This window comes from Patella vulgata, chromosome 8 (genome assembly GCF_932274485.2).
Source record: "Patella vulgata chromosome 8, xgPatVulg1.2, whole genome shotgun sequence".
In the NCBI taxonomy this organism is placed as follows: domain Eukaryota; kingdom Metazoa; phylum Mollusca; class Gastropoda; family Patellidae; genus Patella; species Patella vulgata.
The window spans coordinates 18,162,204-18,181,516 of record NC_065886.2 but is presented as its reverse complement, the minus strand read 5'-3'; the positions used below and the strand labels follow the sequence as shown (position 1 = coordinate 18,181,516).

At 36.8% G+C, this 19,313-nt stretch overlaps 1 protein-coding gene across 2 annotated transcripts; it reads left to right on the top strand.

Annotated features, from left to right (window-relative positions):
- Positions 1–733: 733 nt before the first annotated feature.
- On the top strand, positions 734–11,234 carry LOC126829694 (uncharacterized). Of its 2 annotated transcripts, XM_050559781.2 has the most exons (7): positions 734–872; positions 2,119–2,255; positions 4,801–4,992; positions 5,863–6,132; positions 7,110–7,325; positions 8,447–8,521; positions 10,391–11,234. In XM_050559781.2, the coding sequence occupies exons 3-7, from the start codon at positions 4,851–4,853 to the stop codon at positions 10,636–10,638; spliced, it is 951 nt and encodes a 316-aa protein (XP_050415738.1). In that variant the 5' UTR covers positions 734–872; positions 2,119–2,255; positions 4,801–4,850; the 3' UTR covers positions 10,639–11,234. The 2 variants fall into 2 exon arrangements, with proteins under 2 accessions (XP_050415738.1, XP_050415737.1); XM_050559780.2 differs by lacking the exons at positions 734–872; positions 2,119–2,255 and adding an exon at positions 3,567–3,800.
- Positions 11,235–19,313: the final 8,079 nt, after the last annotated feature.

The following is a 19,313-nucleotide window of genomic DNA, read 5'->3' as shown; positions in this document are numbered from 1 at the left end:
AACTAAAAGCAACGCCGCGCCGGGCGCGATTTCTTGCTTTTTTCAATTCACATCGTTATCAGTTTAAAATTTCGTTTTCCTTGTCTTTACTACACTAGGATCTGTGTAAAACTATCTTACAAATAACAGAAGATTAGCATAATTGATAAGACCTTTATTGAGAACACGAAATAGACATAAATCGGGAGGAGCTCTATTCCAAGTCTGACTTGCTGTCGTTGTTTGTTAGTTGTATTTTACGTCCGCTTCCACCGAGGTAATATCACAGACTTGCTGTCAGTAAACGCCTGCTTTATATAGCGTCTAACAATTACGCCCGGCCCATACCGCTACGACTACACACAACCCGACAGAACTCAGCGTCTTGGGTAGTTTTAAAAAAAACATCGGGTCGCGTCTTTACTTCACTTGCCTACAACGGTAAGAGTCCACACAGGCCCGACTCTCACAGATTATGCGTCGTGAGTTACGCCACTTCCCTCTAGCGAGACTCATCCTCTCTCTCTTCTGTCCAAAAATCTGCCATCTTGAATTTCCCCGGGAAAACAAGGAGCACATGACCTGCACAGTCACATGACTAAATGTTACTCTCTGATTGGCTAAACAACAGTAAGACAATTGATCGTGTCGTGTGAGTGTCCACAAAAACACGATGGGTTACGACTGCATCCAACTGCATCCGACTACGACTGAACATGCTCAGTCGGGCCGACGGCCACAACGCGACGGAAATCGATTGAATCATGGTCGTGGGACTGTCCACACTGCACTGATTATCTGAGACAAGACGTTGCGTTGGGTAGAGTCTGGGCAAGTCGTGGCGGTGTGGGCCGGACTTTAGGGAAGATGGACAGGAGTGATCACCATATATGGTATTGTGTATTTATCAAATTATGATGTCTGTAATTACACTGCATATTTCTTTGGAAGTCGTTGTCAGGTCAAGGTATGATGAACTGGCCACTAATGCATTCTCTTTGAATTTCTGTCGAATTATACTCGGATCACGTGTAGCTTGTAAAGAACATATTGAATAAATTAGTTGTTTAATAAGACCGTGCCTTAACAGAAGTTTATAGAGAGTTTAAACGTCAACTTCAGGTATAGATCACTTTGTCACATCTGGAAGAGTTGTTATATTACCCTCGTTCTTGTTGATGTGATCGATTAGCCAATGAAACGGTCTGTTACGACAAGTTCTTGGCGTGTCTGTGCATTGAACTGTGGGTATCCCACTAGAACATCAACGCTGATTGGTTAATCAAATGTCTGATGTCATATAGTCAAAAGTCGTTCGTATGACCCCTGACGCAACCTCCCACTACAACCGGTCAAGTATTCATGTAGTGGAGGTCATCGAGAATATAAAAAACAAACGGAATATAGATCTGTATTTTAATCAGATTGTATAAAATGAGATGGCGAATTCACTTCGGTTTCCGGTCTGTACATGGCATGTGCGCTCTTAAAGTTCAAGCTTCAATTTTCGGTGTTTCTACAACTGCGCACGACAATGTAAACCGGAAAACCAAGAGAAAAAATTTCGCTTCTGATTATTTCTTGCATTCGCACATTAAACTCTTAAAACCATCATATATGTTTTATCAAGACTGTCACAGTTGGCCGTAGATTAAGTAGGCCCTGCAGAAATTTGGCTAATATCAGTATTACATGAGTTCCTTCTTGCCTTCGCGTTAACTAATGCGAAGCCTGGTTAACACTGCTTGTTGATGAAAGAATATTATCACATGGGCTATACTATATACCGGAAAACACCGAAAAACACCGGAAAACAACGGAAAACACCATGTTATACTGAATACCGGATTACACCGGAAAAACACTAAATACCGGAAACACACTAAATACCGGAAACCACCCTAAATAGGTAACCCAGAGAAGGGCTATTCTATAAACCGGAAACTAACCCTAACCCTAACCCAGGCACACAGAGGACCAGACTCCCGGTTAGCTATTTAGGGTACCAGTCTCCGGGTTACCTATTTATGGTATTTTCCGGTGTTTTCCGGTATTCAGTATAAAATGGTGTTTTCCGGTTGTTTTCCGGTGTTTTCCGGTATATAGTATTGCCGTTATCACATCCTTCTTATTTTATAGAGATGAAGAGTCTTACATAGAATGGACGACAAAGTTACTGGTGTGCTTATGTTACCTTGCCTGGTAAACTACCTCTGATGACGAAATACTTGTTTTATAGAGAAAAAGCTACTGGTGTGCTTATGTTACCTTGCCTGGTAAGCTACCTTTTGTACTTTAAATATGTACCACTACCTGTTGATGAAATAATTTAACACACCCTACCTGATTTATAGAGATAAAGCTACTGGTGTGCCTATGTTACAGTGCCTGGCAAACTACCATTTCTTTTACATCATCAGCGGGGTTGGATTGTCCGAATGGTTAGCACGTGCGTGCTGTATCATACGGCCTGTCATTGAGTCAACTGGCGTGGTTTCGAATCCTCGGTTGTACGTGACAAAGAGTAGGGTCGCCTGTCCAACCTTGTGGGTTTTCTCCGGGTCCTCCCACTGCTAAAGACCCCTACGCGCCAGCGAATTAGTGAAATAAAATTAAACCATATGTTAGTCCCGAAATGACCTAGTTTGTGTCGAGTGGACGTTAAACCCCATTTCTCCCTCCCTCCCTTTTCACGCTTTTAGCTTTTAGCTTTTCTTCCTGGTACCGCTGACACCGTATACAGTCCCAACACACAAAATGAAGATTAAGTATCTTCTTAGTTTTAAGATTGCTCTCTCTCTCTCTCTCTCTCTCTCTCCATCATCAGGCATGATAAAGAAATTAAGTTTTTGAAGGCACGTGTTCGTATAGACATTTTTTTATTATGCAATCAATTTTTTTTATTATGCAATCCATTACCCCATTAAATATTCTAAAGAAATCTATAATTTCTGTTTTACCTTGGATACATAGGATAAACGTCACGGTTTAACTTGGGCTTGGTGCGTTTTATATTGATTGCCTCAAGAAGTTTCCGGGGTTTCTTCTGGTGGTGGTATACTGCAAGGGTTCCTGTTCGGCCCCATAGAATTCTATGATGTCCGTGGTTAATAATATGCTCTGCTACGGATGAAGAATTGGTGGAGGCTAGTGACTTGTGCTCTTTTATTCGTACATCGTGTAGACTTACTTACACAGAATTCAAGTATATTTATTGGTCAATAAATTAAATCACCATGATAGATGGTATAAGGTTTCATCTGATTTGATTGTATTGTATCAGTTTCAACAAGCACAGAGTGGAATTATTGACGAGAACAATCCAGACATTGACCGTAGTTACGGTGTAATGGCGACTGATTGGCTCGCATATATAAATAAATGAACATATTGACGTAAATAAGTGATTCTTTGTTTTATACTAGTTGTTTATTTAATACAAAATGAGAAGGTATACCTGTTGAATAGATATATAATTATCGTTACCTGTATACCTGTAATTAAATAACAGGTATACATGAAGCATACCTTAATTAAACAATAGGTGAATATGAAGACAGTCTGTAAGTGAATGACCACTGATTTACAATAAAGTCCAGACTCTGTGCAGTCTCTTTAATCAATTCGCTAATAGAACGACAATCAGATCGTATTTGTGGAGTTCCACTAATTTTTGTCTTAGATCCAGATCAGTAACATTCAATTATCTCCTTAGTGTATGGATATATGACATTTTGTGGGTAGCGAATTTATTTTTAAAAAAATGTTTTATATAAATTTGTTCCTGATATTTGTGGCACAATGGACTACTTCATCAACTGGTAGGCTAAGTATTTTATTATTTTAACATTAAAGATACATTATGTAAGATTTAGATAAAGAGCTAGCCATTCTTGCTATAATCGTTCGAAATTAAATAATATAAAATGAATAATTTAAACATTTCATTCAGATTACTCTATTGCGAGCGAAGATATTAGCCTTTGCAGGTTTGACAAGATGTGTGCAATAATTTCAACCACCGTAGCTTAAATCAAAATATGGCTGAATTGTTCTAATCTATTTAATATTGGACAAATCCGATGCCACCGAGAGTTGATTATGGCCTGGATAAGTTAATTAATGTCTAATTAATAATTCAGAAAACATTTAAGGCCTAAAGAAAGACCTGCAATAGGCAGATTTGGTTGTTTAAACAACACTGGATCTTATTTACTGAAAGTGTTATGTGTGTACTCCTAAATGTTTGGTTTGGGGTTTTGTAGCTTTTTAAAAGTCCTTTTATGTTGTAATTTAGGGTGACTCCGAGCAGTAACATAGCTATCAGGAATGGGTCGAAGAACTCGGTCGATTTTCTGGTAAAACACAAAAGAAAATATTTACATAGCACGCACGGTTCTTAAAATAACAAATGCAACGTTTATTAAAATAATATCGATTTCAATCACTCTGAAACGATTTTAGTTGAATTCATCTCCCCTACGAAATTTTTTACAACATTATAAGTGCATTGTTTAAAATTATAACTATATAAAGAGTTTAATAATTATATAAATATAAGCTTTAAATTTCAAGGAAGAATGTATAAAATCAAAGAACTGTATAGTCACAGAGTAAAAATTTACTCTGTGGTATAGTGCAGCTACCGTTTTATCACCACTAGCGTCCTCTGTTGCCATAATATTCAGGAAAGATGAATTTGGAGAAATGTTTTTGACATTGGTTTTGCGAGATTGGTATTTGGAGAACTGTATTTTGAAATTTGCTGTTCAAAATTTGTGTTTCGTTGTAAAATTGGAATTCATTTATTTTATTTTTCAGTTTCCACATGTACGAAGTTTATTGGTGAGCCAAATTTAATTGCTACGGTGATGGTAGAAGGTCGATGTATGTATGGTTTTTCTGTTGGTTATCCGTATAATGCTGCCAGGATTCTGTGTGAATCAGAAGGAACCCAACTTGTTACTTTACAATCTGATGCAAAACAAGAAGCGGTGTGGACAGCTCTTAATGGTATGTTGTACATATACTGTTTCATAATTTCCATAATTCACTTGTGCGCAGTTTCTTTAGCATGGGGGGTGGGGGAGAAACCAAGTGAGGGTGGGTACTGGCTGGAAATCGAAACAACAATCCTTGGCCGAAGACGGGCCTTTTGATCAAAATTTAAAACCCATACGTTTGATCAGGACAACGGACCGGACGCAAAAAACAATGTTCCGTGTACACATTGGCGTGGAAAGATCTCTTGCAGTTGAAATTCTATAGGTGCAACTGTATGGGCGAAATTACCCTCATAGCACACTGTATGGTATCCTCAGTGACCTCATTCCGTTCCCCTTCATTAACCTGTGGGTTCTTCCATGGGAGAGACACGTATCCAAATTATCTGCCCTTGATGATTGTGCTATTTTTATCAACGAATCAAAAAATTCGTTAAATACATAAAAACTGACATAAAACATTTTCCCCATCCAGAGATGTTTCAGGACATCTTTTGTCACTTTTCTTATATTAAATTTCTTGCAAACTTTGTCATAATCGACCGAAAAAGTCGCCATATTGTTGTGAACATAATCATTGGGACTAAGACTGGTTTGTAAACTGTAAACGATCAAGGACAAATATAAGGCGTTTCAGATTGGGTGGCTTTCTTTGTGATTTAATGAATTGAACATTGTCAAATTTCGTTCTGAGGTTGTCGTTTGATGCCATGATTGTTTTTAAAAAGGTTTGGATGTTGGGGGTTATAGGTAGCAACAAATGATATTTTACTTTAATAGCCCTCAATGTTTGGATATCAATTGCCAAAGCCTTATTTATCCCAACTATAGTGTAACGTCCAGACTAAAAAGAAACCCTACATTCGTTAACATATTTTAGGCGCCTGTAATAAATGGACAGAATGGTATGATCGAGATAATGTATCAGGAACTGGTGATTTGGAAACTCTTACAATTCTTCGTGAAGAGAATCCGGGCCAGATTTGTGAACAACCATTAGCAATAGATGCTCAATTATTAGATGGTCGACCTTATACTGCTAGTGGTGAAATAGTTACCATTAGTCCAACTACTGGTTTAATTTGTAAGAATAAAGATCAGATTGATGGAATATGTGATGATTATAGAGTTAGATTCTGCTGTGATCCAAGTAAGTTACCTTTTACACTCTTACAGTACATATAATCTTACATGTCACCAGACATATACCCACCAGATTAACTATAAAATTAGTGTTTGACTTTCTGATAAACAGGGAGGGGGGGGGGGGGGGGCGGGCGAGTGGTTAGCACGTGCGCGCTGTTTCTTAACGTCTGTCATTGAGTCAAATGGCGTGGTTCTGAATCCTCGATTGTACGTGACAAGGAGTAGGGTCGTCTGTCTAACCTCGGGGTTTTCTCGAGGTCCTCTGGTTTTCTCCTACGGCTAAAGACCTCTACGCGATGGCGAATTATTGAAATAAAATTGAATCATATGTTAGTCCCAAAATGACCTAGTTTGTGTCGAGTGGACGTTAAACCCCATCTCTCTCTCTCTCTCATTAAAATGAGGGATTAACAGAAATATAAGAATAATGGAAACGTGTAATTGAATGAATGAAAAATGAACGAAGGAATTATTGAAAGAATAAAATAGAAACAGTTCATAAATGTATCACTATTATAGTATTAATTTACAATTACTAAAGAAACACATCAACAAACATGACGTTGTCATAAATAGCGTCCAAACACTAGCATAGTGTGTCCGCTTCGCCGAAGCATTCGCCCGATTGCAGAATTATTTAGTCAATCACTACTCACCATCCACTCATATCGAGAAATCACGCAAATTGAAGATTATGTGTCTCCGCCATTATTAATCATGTGACGTGAAAGGTGATGCAATCGCCAAGTGTGTCCACACATTCGGCCGAATGAAAATCGGTGCCGATTGATTTGGCCGAATGATTCGGCCAGTGTGTCCACATGTTCCTACATTAATGTCTTGTTAAAATAAAGCAGTTTTGGGGCTAGTAATATATGTCTGTATTGTAATAACTACATTACCAATAGAAAAATATGTTTTTAAAACTTTTAAAAAAAATTGAGCAGTAAATGGGACATATCCTTGCGTTATCCCCAATAGGTTTCAATTTCGATCAGCATTGGATGGGACTGAAAAAAAGAAGAGGTATATGGCAATGGAACGAAGATGGTGTTTTAATAGATGTGACGTCAACACGATGGGAGAATGTCCAAGGTTCAAATAATGTCGCCTACACCATGTCTTCACAGGGTATATATTTATGGAAGATGACGAATACTGATAGTCGGTATAAACCTGTATGTGAAGAAATCTCAGGTATGTTTAAAATATAGTCTCGACTTGAGGTTTATAAATTTGATGATGTGTTTCGTTGAGCACAAAAAGGTTATTGGTTCTACCCTTTAGAATGACAGATCTGTTACGGCCACAAGGAATATGAATGAAATCGCCCAATCGCTTGTAACTGTTGACATTATACAAGCGTGGACATAGATCACTCGGCAAACCTCAGCAGACTCCAGTATCCTACATCTAGCATCATATCAGCTCTGTGACGATGGATGTCCGCCATTGGAACTACTTTCAAGTTCCCGGATTACAGTGGCGTCGCACACGGCATTTGAGGGATTTTTTTTATCGTATAAAGCATTCATAGTCTGAAGCTGTTTTAAACGAGGACAACTTTGCTGTGAAAAATCTACACACTCTTCGAACGGCGCAATTTTGAGACACGTTTTCCTAAAAAGTAAACCGATAACGCATCGCAATTGTATAGGTGTAGGTACATATCACCTACCGTCATACAGCCGAGGCTAGATGTAGAGTACGGGAATCTGCCGAGTGGGATACAGATAAGACGGGTGATTTAAGGGGGAAATGGTGGAATGGTCAAGGCAGTCGAAATGCGATCTGTGCGTCCCTCTACGTAATTTAAAACATCACCACACGGGATGGGAGAGACCATTGACTATGGATACCCTGCCGTTTAAGATAGGTACACTAGTTTGCCCGTCCCATACAAATTCTCGTGCACCCATGAATGATTGGTATATATTTCCAACTGTTGATTTGCGAAACAATTATCATCATTTATTTCTAATTGGTCGTTTTATACAACTATAACTTTTATTGAGGCAGTCATAAGTAACCTTTTCGTAAAGGTGACGTGCGATTGTCCCCGAACGTAGTTTTAAAGTCAACGATTGGTAAAAATTAAAACAATAATTCATGGGCAAGAAGTTTTGATATATTTTCTTTAAGCATATATCTATAATGTCAATAATTTAAACAAATTAATTATTCAAGAAGGAAGTTAAACTTCATTTAATTCGTGTCCATTCAGCAATTTGGACTTCATAATGGCTGAGATTTTAATATTTATAATAAATATAAATTGTAAAACGTAAATATATAAATAAAAATTAACTATCTTGCAGATACCAGCAGCAGTGCTATTCCGGTATCTCACACAGAAACCTCAACTGTTGCGGCTCCTACTACGACACCACCAGGTAAATACAAAACATTAAACTAACATTGAAACGAACTTGTTCTCAAGGTAACATGTACTTTAAACTTTGTAACATAGAACCGTGAAACCAAGACAAAGAAGATGTTGTAATTATATGGTGTAGTGCGATTAAACGTCGATATTATAGTAATGGAAATATTTGATCTCACGTGTTTAAATACATTTGGGTGAGGATAAGTGGTGGGGGCGGGGGTGTGATAGAGATGAATATTATACTGATCTGTATACTGAAAGAGATTAGTAGATTGCACTTAGTCATTTTCATACACTCACATTTCATGTAGCGGTAAACTGTTGTCAGGGTCGCCAAAAACTTACAACCGCTTCAAAATTCTGTTTGTTTTTAGATATGCCTTTTGGTTATCAAGCCTATCGAAATTCAGACGTTGGGTCTTAAAACCTTAACGTTAAAGTCGCCCCTTTACAAAAAACCTACTGGTCGACGTATAATATTCTTTGTCTGACAGTGCTATGGTCACATCAAGAATTGCGGAGGGGCGGCACTATAATACGGCCTACTCTTATATCAGGAGGGGTCTTTTACGTGCACGCCAATGTGTACAGGGGACCTCGGTTTTTCGTCCCATCTTAACGACTGGACAGCTGTCCTTGTTAGGCCCTCCGTCCTGCATCACTGACAAGGGAGAACCACGCTGGGTAATCTGGATGAACTTTCTCGGCCAAACAGATTACCGGACTTTATTAGTAGTAATTAGGCTATAAAATGAAATGGGGTTTAATGTCCTACTGTTCTGCACCGACTGGGATAATGAGGACAGTGGTTTTGAAGTATAAATACCGTTGCACCTCTGCTCGTATAGCTTGACGATATATTCCGCCCCATTTTAGTTTCCCTCTAAATACTAATCCATCGCGTACTTCTCCCTGGCCTGTCGATAATAATTGATTCTTACACAACGATAGAAAAAGAGTAAACCCTCCAAATATCCTTTACAAAATTGCGGCGTAGTAATTAAAGGCAATTCACCAAATCCTAAGCAGGTAATATAACCGCCATGGTTATGCAGATTCCTGCATCGGTTGTATTCTTTCCTTATGAGACTCTCAGTATAAAATTTCCTGTGCACAATAAGGATGATATAACGGCGAATAACCAATGTTCTGCGATATTTTTTGCCGAAAGATAGATTGTTTCTAACGTTTTGTCCAATCTGTTTCACAGAGGGTTACGAAAGTCTTCTAATATCTCTGTAAAAGGTGACTGCAGCCTTCAACACGTGACGTCGTATCACGCGGCGTCAATCATTGGCTCAATGGCGCGTGAATTGTTTACACGAAACGTTACTGGTTCGGGCAGAATGGTGTCTTTTATTCCTTTTAATACCCATTCACACGCAATGGCGGTGGCGTCATTCCGGTCTACTTTACTTACCCCTGGGTTTATCCATGGGGTATTCGCGTATTCAAATTATCTTCCTTGATCGTAGCTTGATTCTACGAACAAATCAAAAAACAGCTTATAAACCAGTTTTAGCTTCATTGCTTACGTTCACAACACTATGTCGACTTGTCTGTTGCAACAAGATGTGATTTACTTCCTTTCGCAAACTTCGTTTGTATAAACGATTTTGTTTGATTGGTCGAAAAAAAATAGCACCATCATCAAGAGAAGATAACTGGAATACACGAATTCTAGCGGCGTGGAACGGAATGAGACCACTGAGAATACCGAGGATGCCCAATCGTGAGAGAACTATCCCAGAGTTCTGAACATCAAGCGGTTCAACACAACGAAGCCATAAATTGTGTCAAATCCTCCATGAATATAGATATACGTCAACTGCCGTAATAAATAACAAATTATGAAAAAATATTTTTTGTTTTTCAGTAACAAAAGAGATGTCAGTTTTGTATGACCGTCACTTGCAGACGTTAAATAATGTGGTCGTATATAAAACTGTGACTGCTGTCAACGCTAACCACTGTGCTGTGCGATGTTTAATGTTTAGCCAATGTCGTTATTTTAGACTTGTAGTGGCAGATGGTCCAAATTGTGATCTTATGGAAGTAAACTCTGCAACTGGTGCAAACTATGATTGTTCAGTCCATAAGTGTTATAAGCGATCTCTTGTGTAATAAAGAATGATCAAACCAACTGACCAGGCCCGTTTCCCATGTATGCGTAGAAGTCGGTTTGATGCAAATGTAATGGGGCCGGTTCCAAGTAACCGGCGAAACGCGCGCGGAAATCCGCAAAAACGCGCACGTGAAAAATGGGCTTTACAATGATGTATTATTATGTTAGCACGAATGATGTAGGCTACTTTCATTTTTAGTCAGAATTTTTGGACCATGAATTTGGACCCAGGTGTTACCCATGGCCCATATGTTGTTTTTGTTAGTGTTGTTGGTGTTCTTATTCTGTAGTAAATTGCGCATCGATTGGCGGACTTCGATTTTTGATATGACGAATCAAAACCAAGATGACGTTATATCCTGTCCTTGGTCAATTGTACACTCGTACTTGTTTAAATGGTTCAAATGTTAATTTAATATCGGATACTAGATATGTCACACGTGTGGAAAAAACGTTAATTATCTGTTAAAATGTGTCAATTATAATATTAAGACTATCTTCGTGTATCAAATTAAACTAGATATTGACCATTAACATGTAACTGTATATAAATTGTAAATATGTTTGTAGATGCGCCTTTTATTCATCTTTATGGTTTGGATTTATAAATAAAGGACAGTAAATTTCTTAGACTTGTTTAATTTTATGTTTTTTGCCAGGGCTGTCATCTTTCTTTACTTGAATACTAGTTGTCCAGGTGTGTACGCGAAATTATTTTTTTTCGTTCTTTTTAAAGTGACTCCCGAAAATGAAATCGAATATTCTTTTTTTAACACATTAAATTTATATTTTAACAAATATGGGCAACGTTCGTGTTGACGGGTCAGTCTCTTTAAAATGAACTGGTGTGGATAAGACGGGGTTATACCGGATATTAGTCAGGTGATAATGACAGGAGCGGATATAATTTATTTATCATACCGGATGCTGTTTGACACAGTATCCATTCAGTCTGAAAATAGAATAAGAAAAGATCTTGACATTTAACCCTAGACATCCTTAATGTGTCAATTTATATAATGTATTTATTGCCTATTTTATCTAATTCTTTTTAAAAAAAAAAAACATAATTGAAAATAATTCTCTTTAGTCATTAAGAACACCTTACTATATCAAGTTGTACATATCTTTCTTTGAAAAAACATAATTTGATTTTTAACAAAAAAGTCGGCAGAAATAATTTATTTGTAACCTATCAGCGATGTACTTCAACACTGACAAGGGGAAACCACCTCAGAAAAACCCAATGAACTTTCTCGGTCAACACCGCGATCGAACACGGGACCTTCAGGTTAACGAGTCAACGTCTAAGTCACTGATCCACTGTGGCTCCTAATAAGAGAAGTATTATGGCGTTCACACGATGTGTTATCTGCTATATCTACTTGAAATACAACGGTATTTCACTTCAAGATTACTAGAAGGGCGCTGTGCCGTTATTTATCATCGTCGAGTATCTTTAATTGTCAGCCATAATTTCCGAATTTATTCATAGATCTACGGATACCGACAAAATCTATTTATTTCAAAAATAAAAATGGGGTTTAGCGTCCTACTTACCTGCACCAACGAGGCTAATAAAGACGGATTTTATTTCAGACAAAACGGTCCTTGAGTAGTTGATTAAGGGGACGCAACTCCTATAGGTTTAAAGCATATTTCAATGTTCTGTCAAGAATTAACACGTGCTAGCCAAATGTCAACCAAGATTTATGGCAGTTTGACTTTATGTCTATTTTCATCATGACCTATCAATGTCAGATATTTTCGACTTTATTCACAAAACACATCAAACGGATAAGGCTTTAAAATGTAATGAGACTGACAGTTAACAGTTATGACAAAACCCCGAAAAAATGCTTCTTTAGTTACACTTTTAGGTTAATAATTGAATATGAATGTCAAAAGTGTCTGTTATGAATTCCAATTATCCAAAAATCTCAGGTAGGCCTAAATATCTTACTACAAATATGCCTATTAATAATACCTAAAAGTTTGATTATCAAACAATTGGACCAAAAGTGGAAGACATATGATCAGATCACAACTATTGCTAACTAGAAGAGTTATTAAAACAATTGGTGCGGTGTATTTATTTTTGGTTTACTATTTACAAATGTATGTCATGTTCTATGATGTTAAATAGATAATTACAAAAAACGAAATCGTATCGTCGACTTGACAAAATAGTCAAGGTCAAATCCATTACCTCTTAGAATACAGTATAATAGTCATATAGTCAAATCAATTCAGATCGGTAAAATCCTCTTAATTGTATTTATTACACAATTAATACTTGTGAAAATAAGCAAACAAAGTAAACCATTTCACTAAAAATAGCAAAAATAATCAGATATGTGTGACGTTAAATTGGTGACACATAAATAATCTAGAGATTTACTCATAGATCAGCGATTTCCTGGTTAACCTTAGTCAGATTTCAGATTCATACCTTTTCATAATTATGAATAAGCTTATTACACATCGGGTGATCGATATCAATCGATTAATTCACGGTTATGGAAAGTCATAATAGGACCATAATGATTTGTTTTTAATACTTGTGTATACTGTGTGTGCGTAATGCAAGACATCTGTAACGCTGATAAATGATTATCGATTAGGTTGTAAAAAACGTGATTCGCTGCGTTTGAATTGGTACTTAAAACAGGAAACGACCTACTACGGTCTTTTCCATATTGTATCTATTTTTGTGGACTGTACAATTGACAATACAACTCCAAACAAGCCAGAACACGTGTCCTATTCAATTTCTATCGATACAAATAGAGCTATTGTTGAATTTATAAATATTGAAAAATAACTTCAATGAGGTCCTGGTAATCGGAAATTGAATTCTGGACATGTTGCTGCATGAATATTTAACTGGGTTTCTCGATCAGAGGACATCGACTGAGAGGAGTTCGATTCTACAATCGTATTAATGCACTTTCTTCCACATAGCCTTCGTGATGCATATTTATATGTCTGAATTTACTTTCTTTTATAAGTCTATAATATTATACGTTTTCGAAAATTTAGTTGACAGCCGAACGGTATATTTTTGGTAACAATTTTTACCATTCTATCTCACGATTAAAAAGTGCAGTAATAATTACCCATAATATGTGTAACAAACTATTTATGATTTAACGTATTATGTAGTTAATGGCGTGATTAAATTAATAAATGTGAAACCGGTGGACCTGGTCGCCATTACGCAATTCCGTACCATTTAATAACTTTTGCTGGCAGTGTGGCACGTCTGTTTCGGCATCCAACAACCGTCATCAAATTTTAGTAAACTGACAGTCTTGCTTCGAAATATGTGCGCACACCTATAACTGGAATATTCTAGTTTGAATTTGATCCCATGGTGTTTAAATGGTCGTAAATATATTCAAAAGTTCCAAAATCAGAAGACAACTCAAGTGATACTCTCTGTTTCATACTTTACAGAACTCTCTGTGTTTGCCCTTGTTAAACACCATAGTATCAAGGAAACAATTGTTACTGCCATGTGAGATTTAATGCAATAGCTTAAATTTATAGCAAGCTAAAAAAAAAAATTAAATTGAAGTAACGAATAAGTAGTCCTCACAGACAAGAGTTCAACTTTATCGAGAGTAACCGTTCTTGCTTGTTTTTAGTTTATTTATCTAAGCATGAGTATATTGTTTAGCTGTGTTCTATCTCTGTTATTGTTTATGTCGCATGTCGGTCTGACTCCCAGCTGATGATTTCAACTGCTGGTATTTTTCCGGTCTGATTGAACAGAAAGACGCTAAGAAAAGAAAGATGTTTGAAGGTTTATGTATAAACATGGATAAGTATACTTGTCTGGCTGATCTCTCTTATGTAACTTTTAGCATACACTGAATGCATCAGTGCCCCAAATGATGTGCAATAAGGCGTCATGTGCGTCCCATAAATTCTGCAAAACAAAAAGCCTTGAACTGTACATAGCGCGATGAATATAAAGGAAGACATAACACGCCATGTGGGTTATTTTAACGACACGGTGATGTGAATAGGTGAACGGGAAAAAAACAGTAAGTTAGATCAGGAATCGGCCTTGAAAAAGACAATAATCTAGCAGTTCAAACTGTACGATAAATCTGTGGTTAGTCTCTTACCGATTTGATACGGTTCACTGTCCAGTGGACTCAGTCAAAAACATCAGTTCCCTGTTTTGTTTTCGTACACAACCAGTTTTAGAACTTATAAAACAAGTTCATTTCTCATTTTACATAAATTCACATGTTTGTCGTTGTCTTTATATTATGATAATGGAACACCCTGTTAAAACTATTCAACACCCTACCGTTTATTATTATCAAAAATCTTGAACTTTGTGTTGTTTATTTAAATATTTATCACAGAGTCTACTTTCATCTTTTGAGTACTGTACGTATTGTATATTATGTATGTCTACCATTTTACGTACAAGGATGACACAGCTTAATTCTCTGCTTTTGCCAATAAAGGGGGTAGTGAGGTGTAACAGCATGCTATATAATATATTGTGTATTAAACCCGGATCCTTAAAGTTAATTACATTTTACCCCGACTTCTACAGTTCAGGTGGTGTTTTGTCTGATTATTTATCTTGATACCCTTCCTGGAGATTGCTACTTTTAATCTTATCTAAGCAAACAATACACGCAAACTACTTTGGCAGAGACCAAAGAAAAACACAATTGAGACAATTCCTATATTTCGTCTGGGAATTTTTAAGACTGCAGGTATTCAGGGTCTGGTAGCCATATTGGATTTGTTTATTGTTTTAAACATACACTCCAAAACTACCAAAAACCCAAAGACATTTTCGGCTCTTAGCACATCTACATTGGAGTGTCCAATTATTTTTTAAAGGAAAGTCTGTAGGTCCGGATGTCAGATGTAATAATTTATGCATTTAAATTAAGTCAAAGCAACAGGACATGAATAATTCAGACATGCTTCGCTGAGCTTATGTAATTGTACGTTTCTATGGTTGTCAGTATTTTAATGTATATTTACAAGCTGAAATGTAAATGAATGCGCTATATTTAAATGCCCACAGCACGTACTACGATGACATACGATATGGTTCAGGTAAACCTATCCTTTAAAGACTTTAATGTCACTCAAGAACGATTGAAAACTACACGAACCCCGAACGGCACGAACTCCGAACATTAAACGTAATGAAATCTGGTTTAACGTCCTACTTTTCTTCACCGACTACGCTAACGAAGACGGACATACGTCATACAGTATGCTATGAGGTAGTCTCTAAACCCCCATGCAATGATGATATACAAACAATATAACATTTGGAATGTAAGTCCTTGGACCTAATATTATGAAACGTGGAACATGAACTATGATGTATCACAACCATATATAGTATGAACCATGTACATAATAAACTGTAAAACATGAACCTAATATTATGAAACGTGGGACATATATAGAATGAACCATGTACATGCAGTGCCATAATAAACTGTAAAGCACGAAACATTTAGTGGGCGAACAGTAATTACAGACCGGGCGGTGCACGAAAAGAACCATTAGAACTAGATCACAATGGCAGAACTAGAATTTCAGAGCACGGGACTATACGGTGTCAGCGCACAAACAATAAGCATGAACAATGCAGAGTCTGAATCTAGGTACCAGGAAGAAAAGCTAAGAGCATGACAAAGGGAGAGAGGGAGAGAGGGGGTTTAACGTCCTCTGAACACAAACTAGGTCATTGCGGGACTAACATATGGCTCAGTGGAAGGAAAACGGAGGATCCGGAGAAAACACACGAGGTTGATCATGTGACCCCTTCTGCTTGTCACGTCCAACCGGGGTATCGAAACCACGTCAGTAGTCTCAATGACCGATTGTCTGATACAACGGCGCATGCGCAAACCATTCGGTCATCTGCCCCCTTCCGTCAACAATATTGTAAAAGTACAGGAAAAAGCAATATGGCAAAGAATGTATAGCAAAATGCATGCATACAGGAACACAGAAAGACTGTATAGAAAAAATGTAAATTTTGTACAATACAAGATTATTTTATTGATTTGATACGATGTCGAGTCGACATTGATATTTAAAACCTCATGAATAAACGTAACTGAATATGACAATACCAAGTTCAATAATATTGACTAATGATCCAATGAGTCACAATGTTGTGTAAATAGAAATGTTTACAACGCACTAATACTCAATTAATCAATGCATATACAAAAGAATATACCTGTATAAACTACCTTGTATATAAATTTTATAAGAAATGAAATCAAAAGGGGGTTTAACGTCCCAGTGTTTAACGTCCTACTGGGCTAATGAAGACGGACATTCGCCATACAGTGTGCTCTGAGGGAAATTTTGCCTGGGCAGCGGCACTATGGCCTACTCATATACCGATTTCCAAATGCCAAGGGATCTTTGACGTGCACGCCAATGTTTACACGTTACCTCGGTTTTTCGTCCCACCCGAACGACTAGACAGCTGTCCTTGCCAGGCACTCCGTCCTGCACCACTGATAAGGGGAACCCACGTCGGAAAATCCCGATGAACTTTCTCGGCCAATGCAGAATATTATAATAACTATTTAATATTTTACAATATACCAAAACTATATGATGGATGTCGATAGTTTAAAGGATGGGATCACGCCGCCTACTTAATATACGTCACCAATAAAATATGTTACACATTCGTAAACGATTTTAAATTGAATATACGAGATATAACAGATAGGTGAGTTACCTGCGGCGAGCCTATTACCGGGTAGGGAAAATAGATTATACCTGTTGGCAATTCACTATATATTTCTTATTACACCTTTATACTTATATATACATACACAAATAATATAAACAAATCATAATATAAGACATATTGACGCGTGCAAAGTATATCTATATCACCACAAAATCAATTATATACCCCCACTTTTGTTGTTTTGTGTTTATAAATATATAGTTTATAGAGGTATAGAATGAAGAAGACAAGATTGGTGATTTATGAGGTAATAAAAAAGACCGCACAAAGCATATACATGTAGACTTGATGAATATCGCTCTACACATACACTGTCTGAACCTTTGTAATTGGGCGCAACTTTAAATTGTTGCACTGCAGGTAAAACTAATACAGGTAGAATAGAAATAGAAATACTAGGAAAATCAAATTAATATTATACGTGTGTATAATTTAACTGTACATGTACTTAGCCCCTAAAAAGTGACGCCCGGAATGTAAAAATCCCGGAGTTTCTAAATCGAACCCTAAATATCCCGTCCGTTGATAACTCGACTACCGCTACCCACCACTAAATTGTAAATGAAACAGGTGATCGTGGACAATAACTTTATTTGCATTAACAAAATGGATGTATGTACCAGTTTATCAAGCAAAGGGGGTTTGTTTTCCAAGTAATTCTAACCATCATAGGGGTCTGTTTGATCAAGAGACGGTATATTTACATAAATATTATAAACCCTTTCATTTCACTAATATCTAAACAATATACTGTGTAATTGGTAAAGGCGGTCTCCTTTACGGACTTTCCTGTCTTAAGTCTTGTCAAATACTTTCCCAGGCTTTGCATAATCTCAATGACGATTTTCTCAAGCACAATCAATATAAGTATACTATATATAGCAAGACATACATTGGGCTAATTATTAGATTTATATTGAATATTTATAGCTATATTTTCCTGGGAGAACATAAGTAAAATCCAAAATATATTCAAATGGTGTCATAGAGATTTAATATTACCTTTGTGTGATCCAACAAAGTCGATATACATTTATATGAATTCTCAAGGACTACTTATCTCTAGGGACTTATATCTCGAATTGAATATCTATTTACACATGACATGTAAGACATGAAAACATATTAGCCAGGTCAAGGGGTATGTAATTAGGTTAAGATTTTGTTGGGCCGCACGCTTCACAGAACAGATAAAACGAAAAACCACAAACAAAGCTTTGGGTTTTTTATTAAAAATTTGTTTTGTAGATATAATTTTTTCGAGTATGTCATTTTTGTCTACAATTGGATTGTTTTTGGTTGTGGAGTACACTTCAATTAATATTGCATGTGAACAGAATAAATAAGAAATATTTGGCAATGTATATGAAGTATTTATCTCGAAGAATGAAACGTGTAATTGCTTATTTCTTTGATATCAATTCTAAAGATGAATGTTATCTATATGATCAAAAATGTATTAATTTAATCGCCATCTTTTTTGTTCCCCATTTTTAGTCAGGGACACACCTAATTAAGTACATATTGACTAGATCCGTGGGTAAAAATATGGTGTAATTATATTATCCTCCTCCAAAATAATAATAAAATAAGACCGTGTAATTGCTATTTTATTTCTCTGGTAAGAGGGTAGCCTGGACAGTACCCACTCGTCTTTATAGAAAACTGATAAACAAGTTGATAAAAACATACGTACGGGTGTGGACTGACCACTCACGGGTCTGACAGACAACTTTGAGAGGAGTGGTTATCTAGGCATGAAGTGTCCTGTTGTGATTGAAATCAGGCCATCATCGATCAAACGCCGAGTTAAAGCACCATTAATAAAGCGACTGTCAATACATCTTCACAGTAAATGAAGAGAAAAGGACCTAACAAGTCCCCTTGTATAAAGCCATA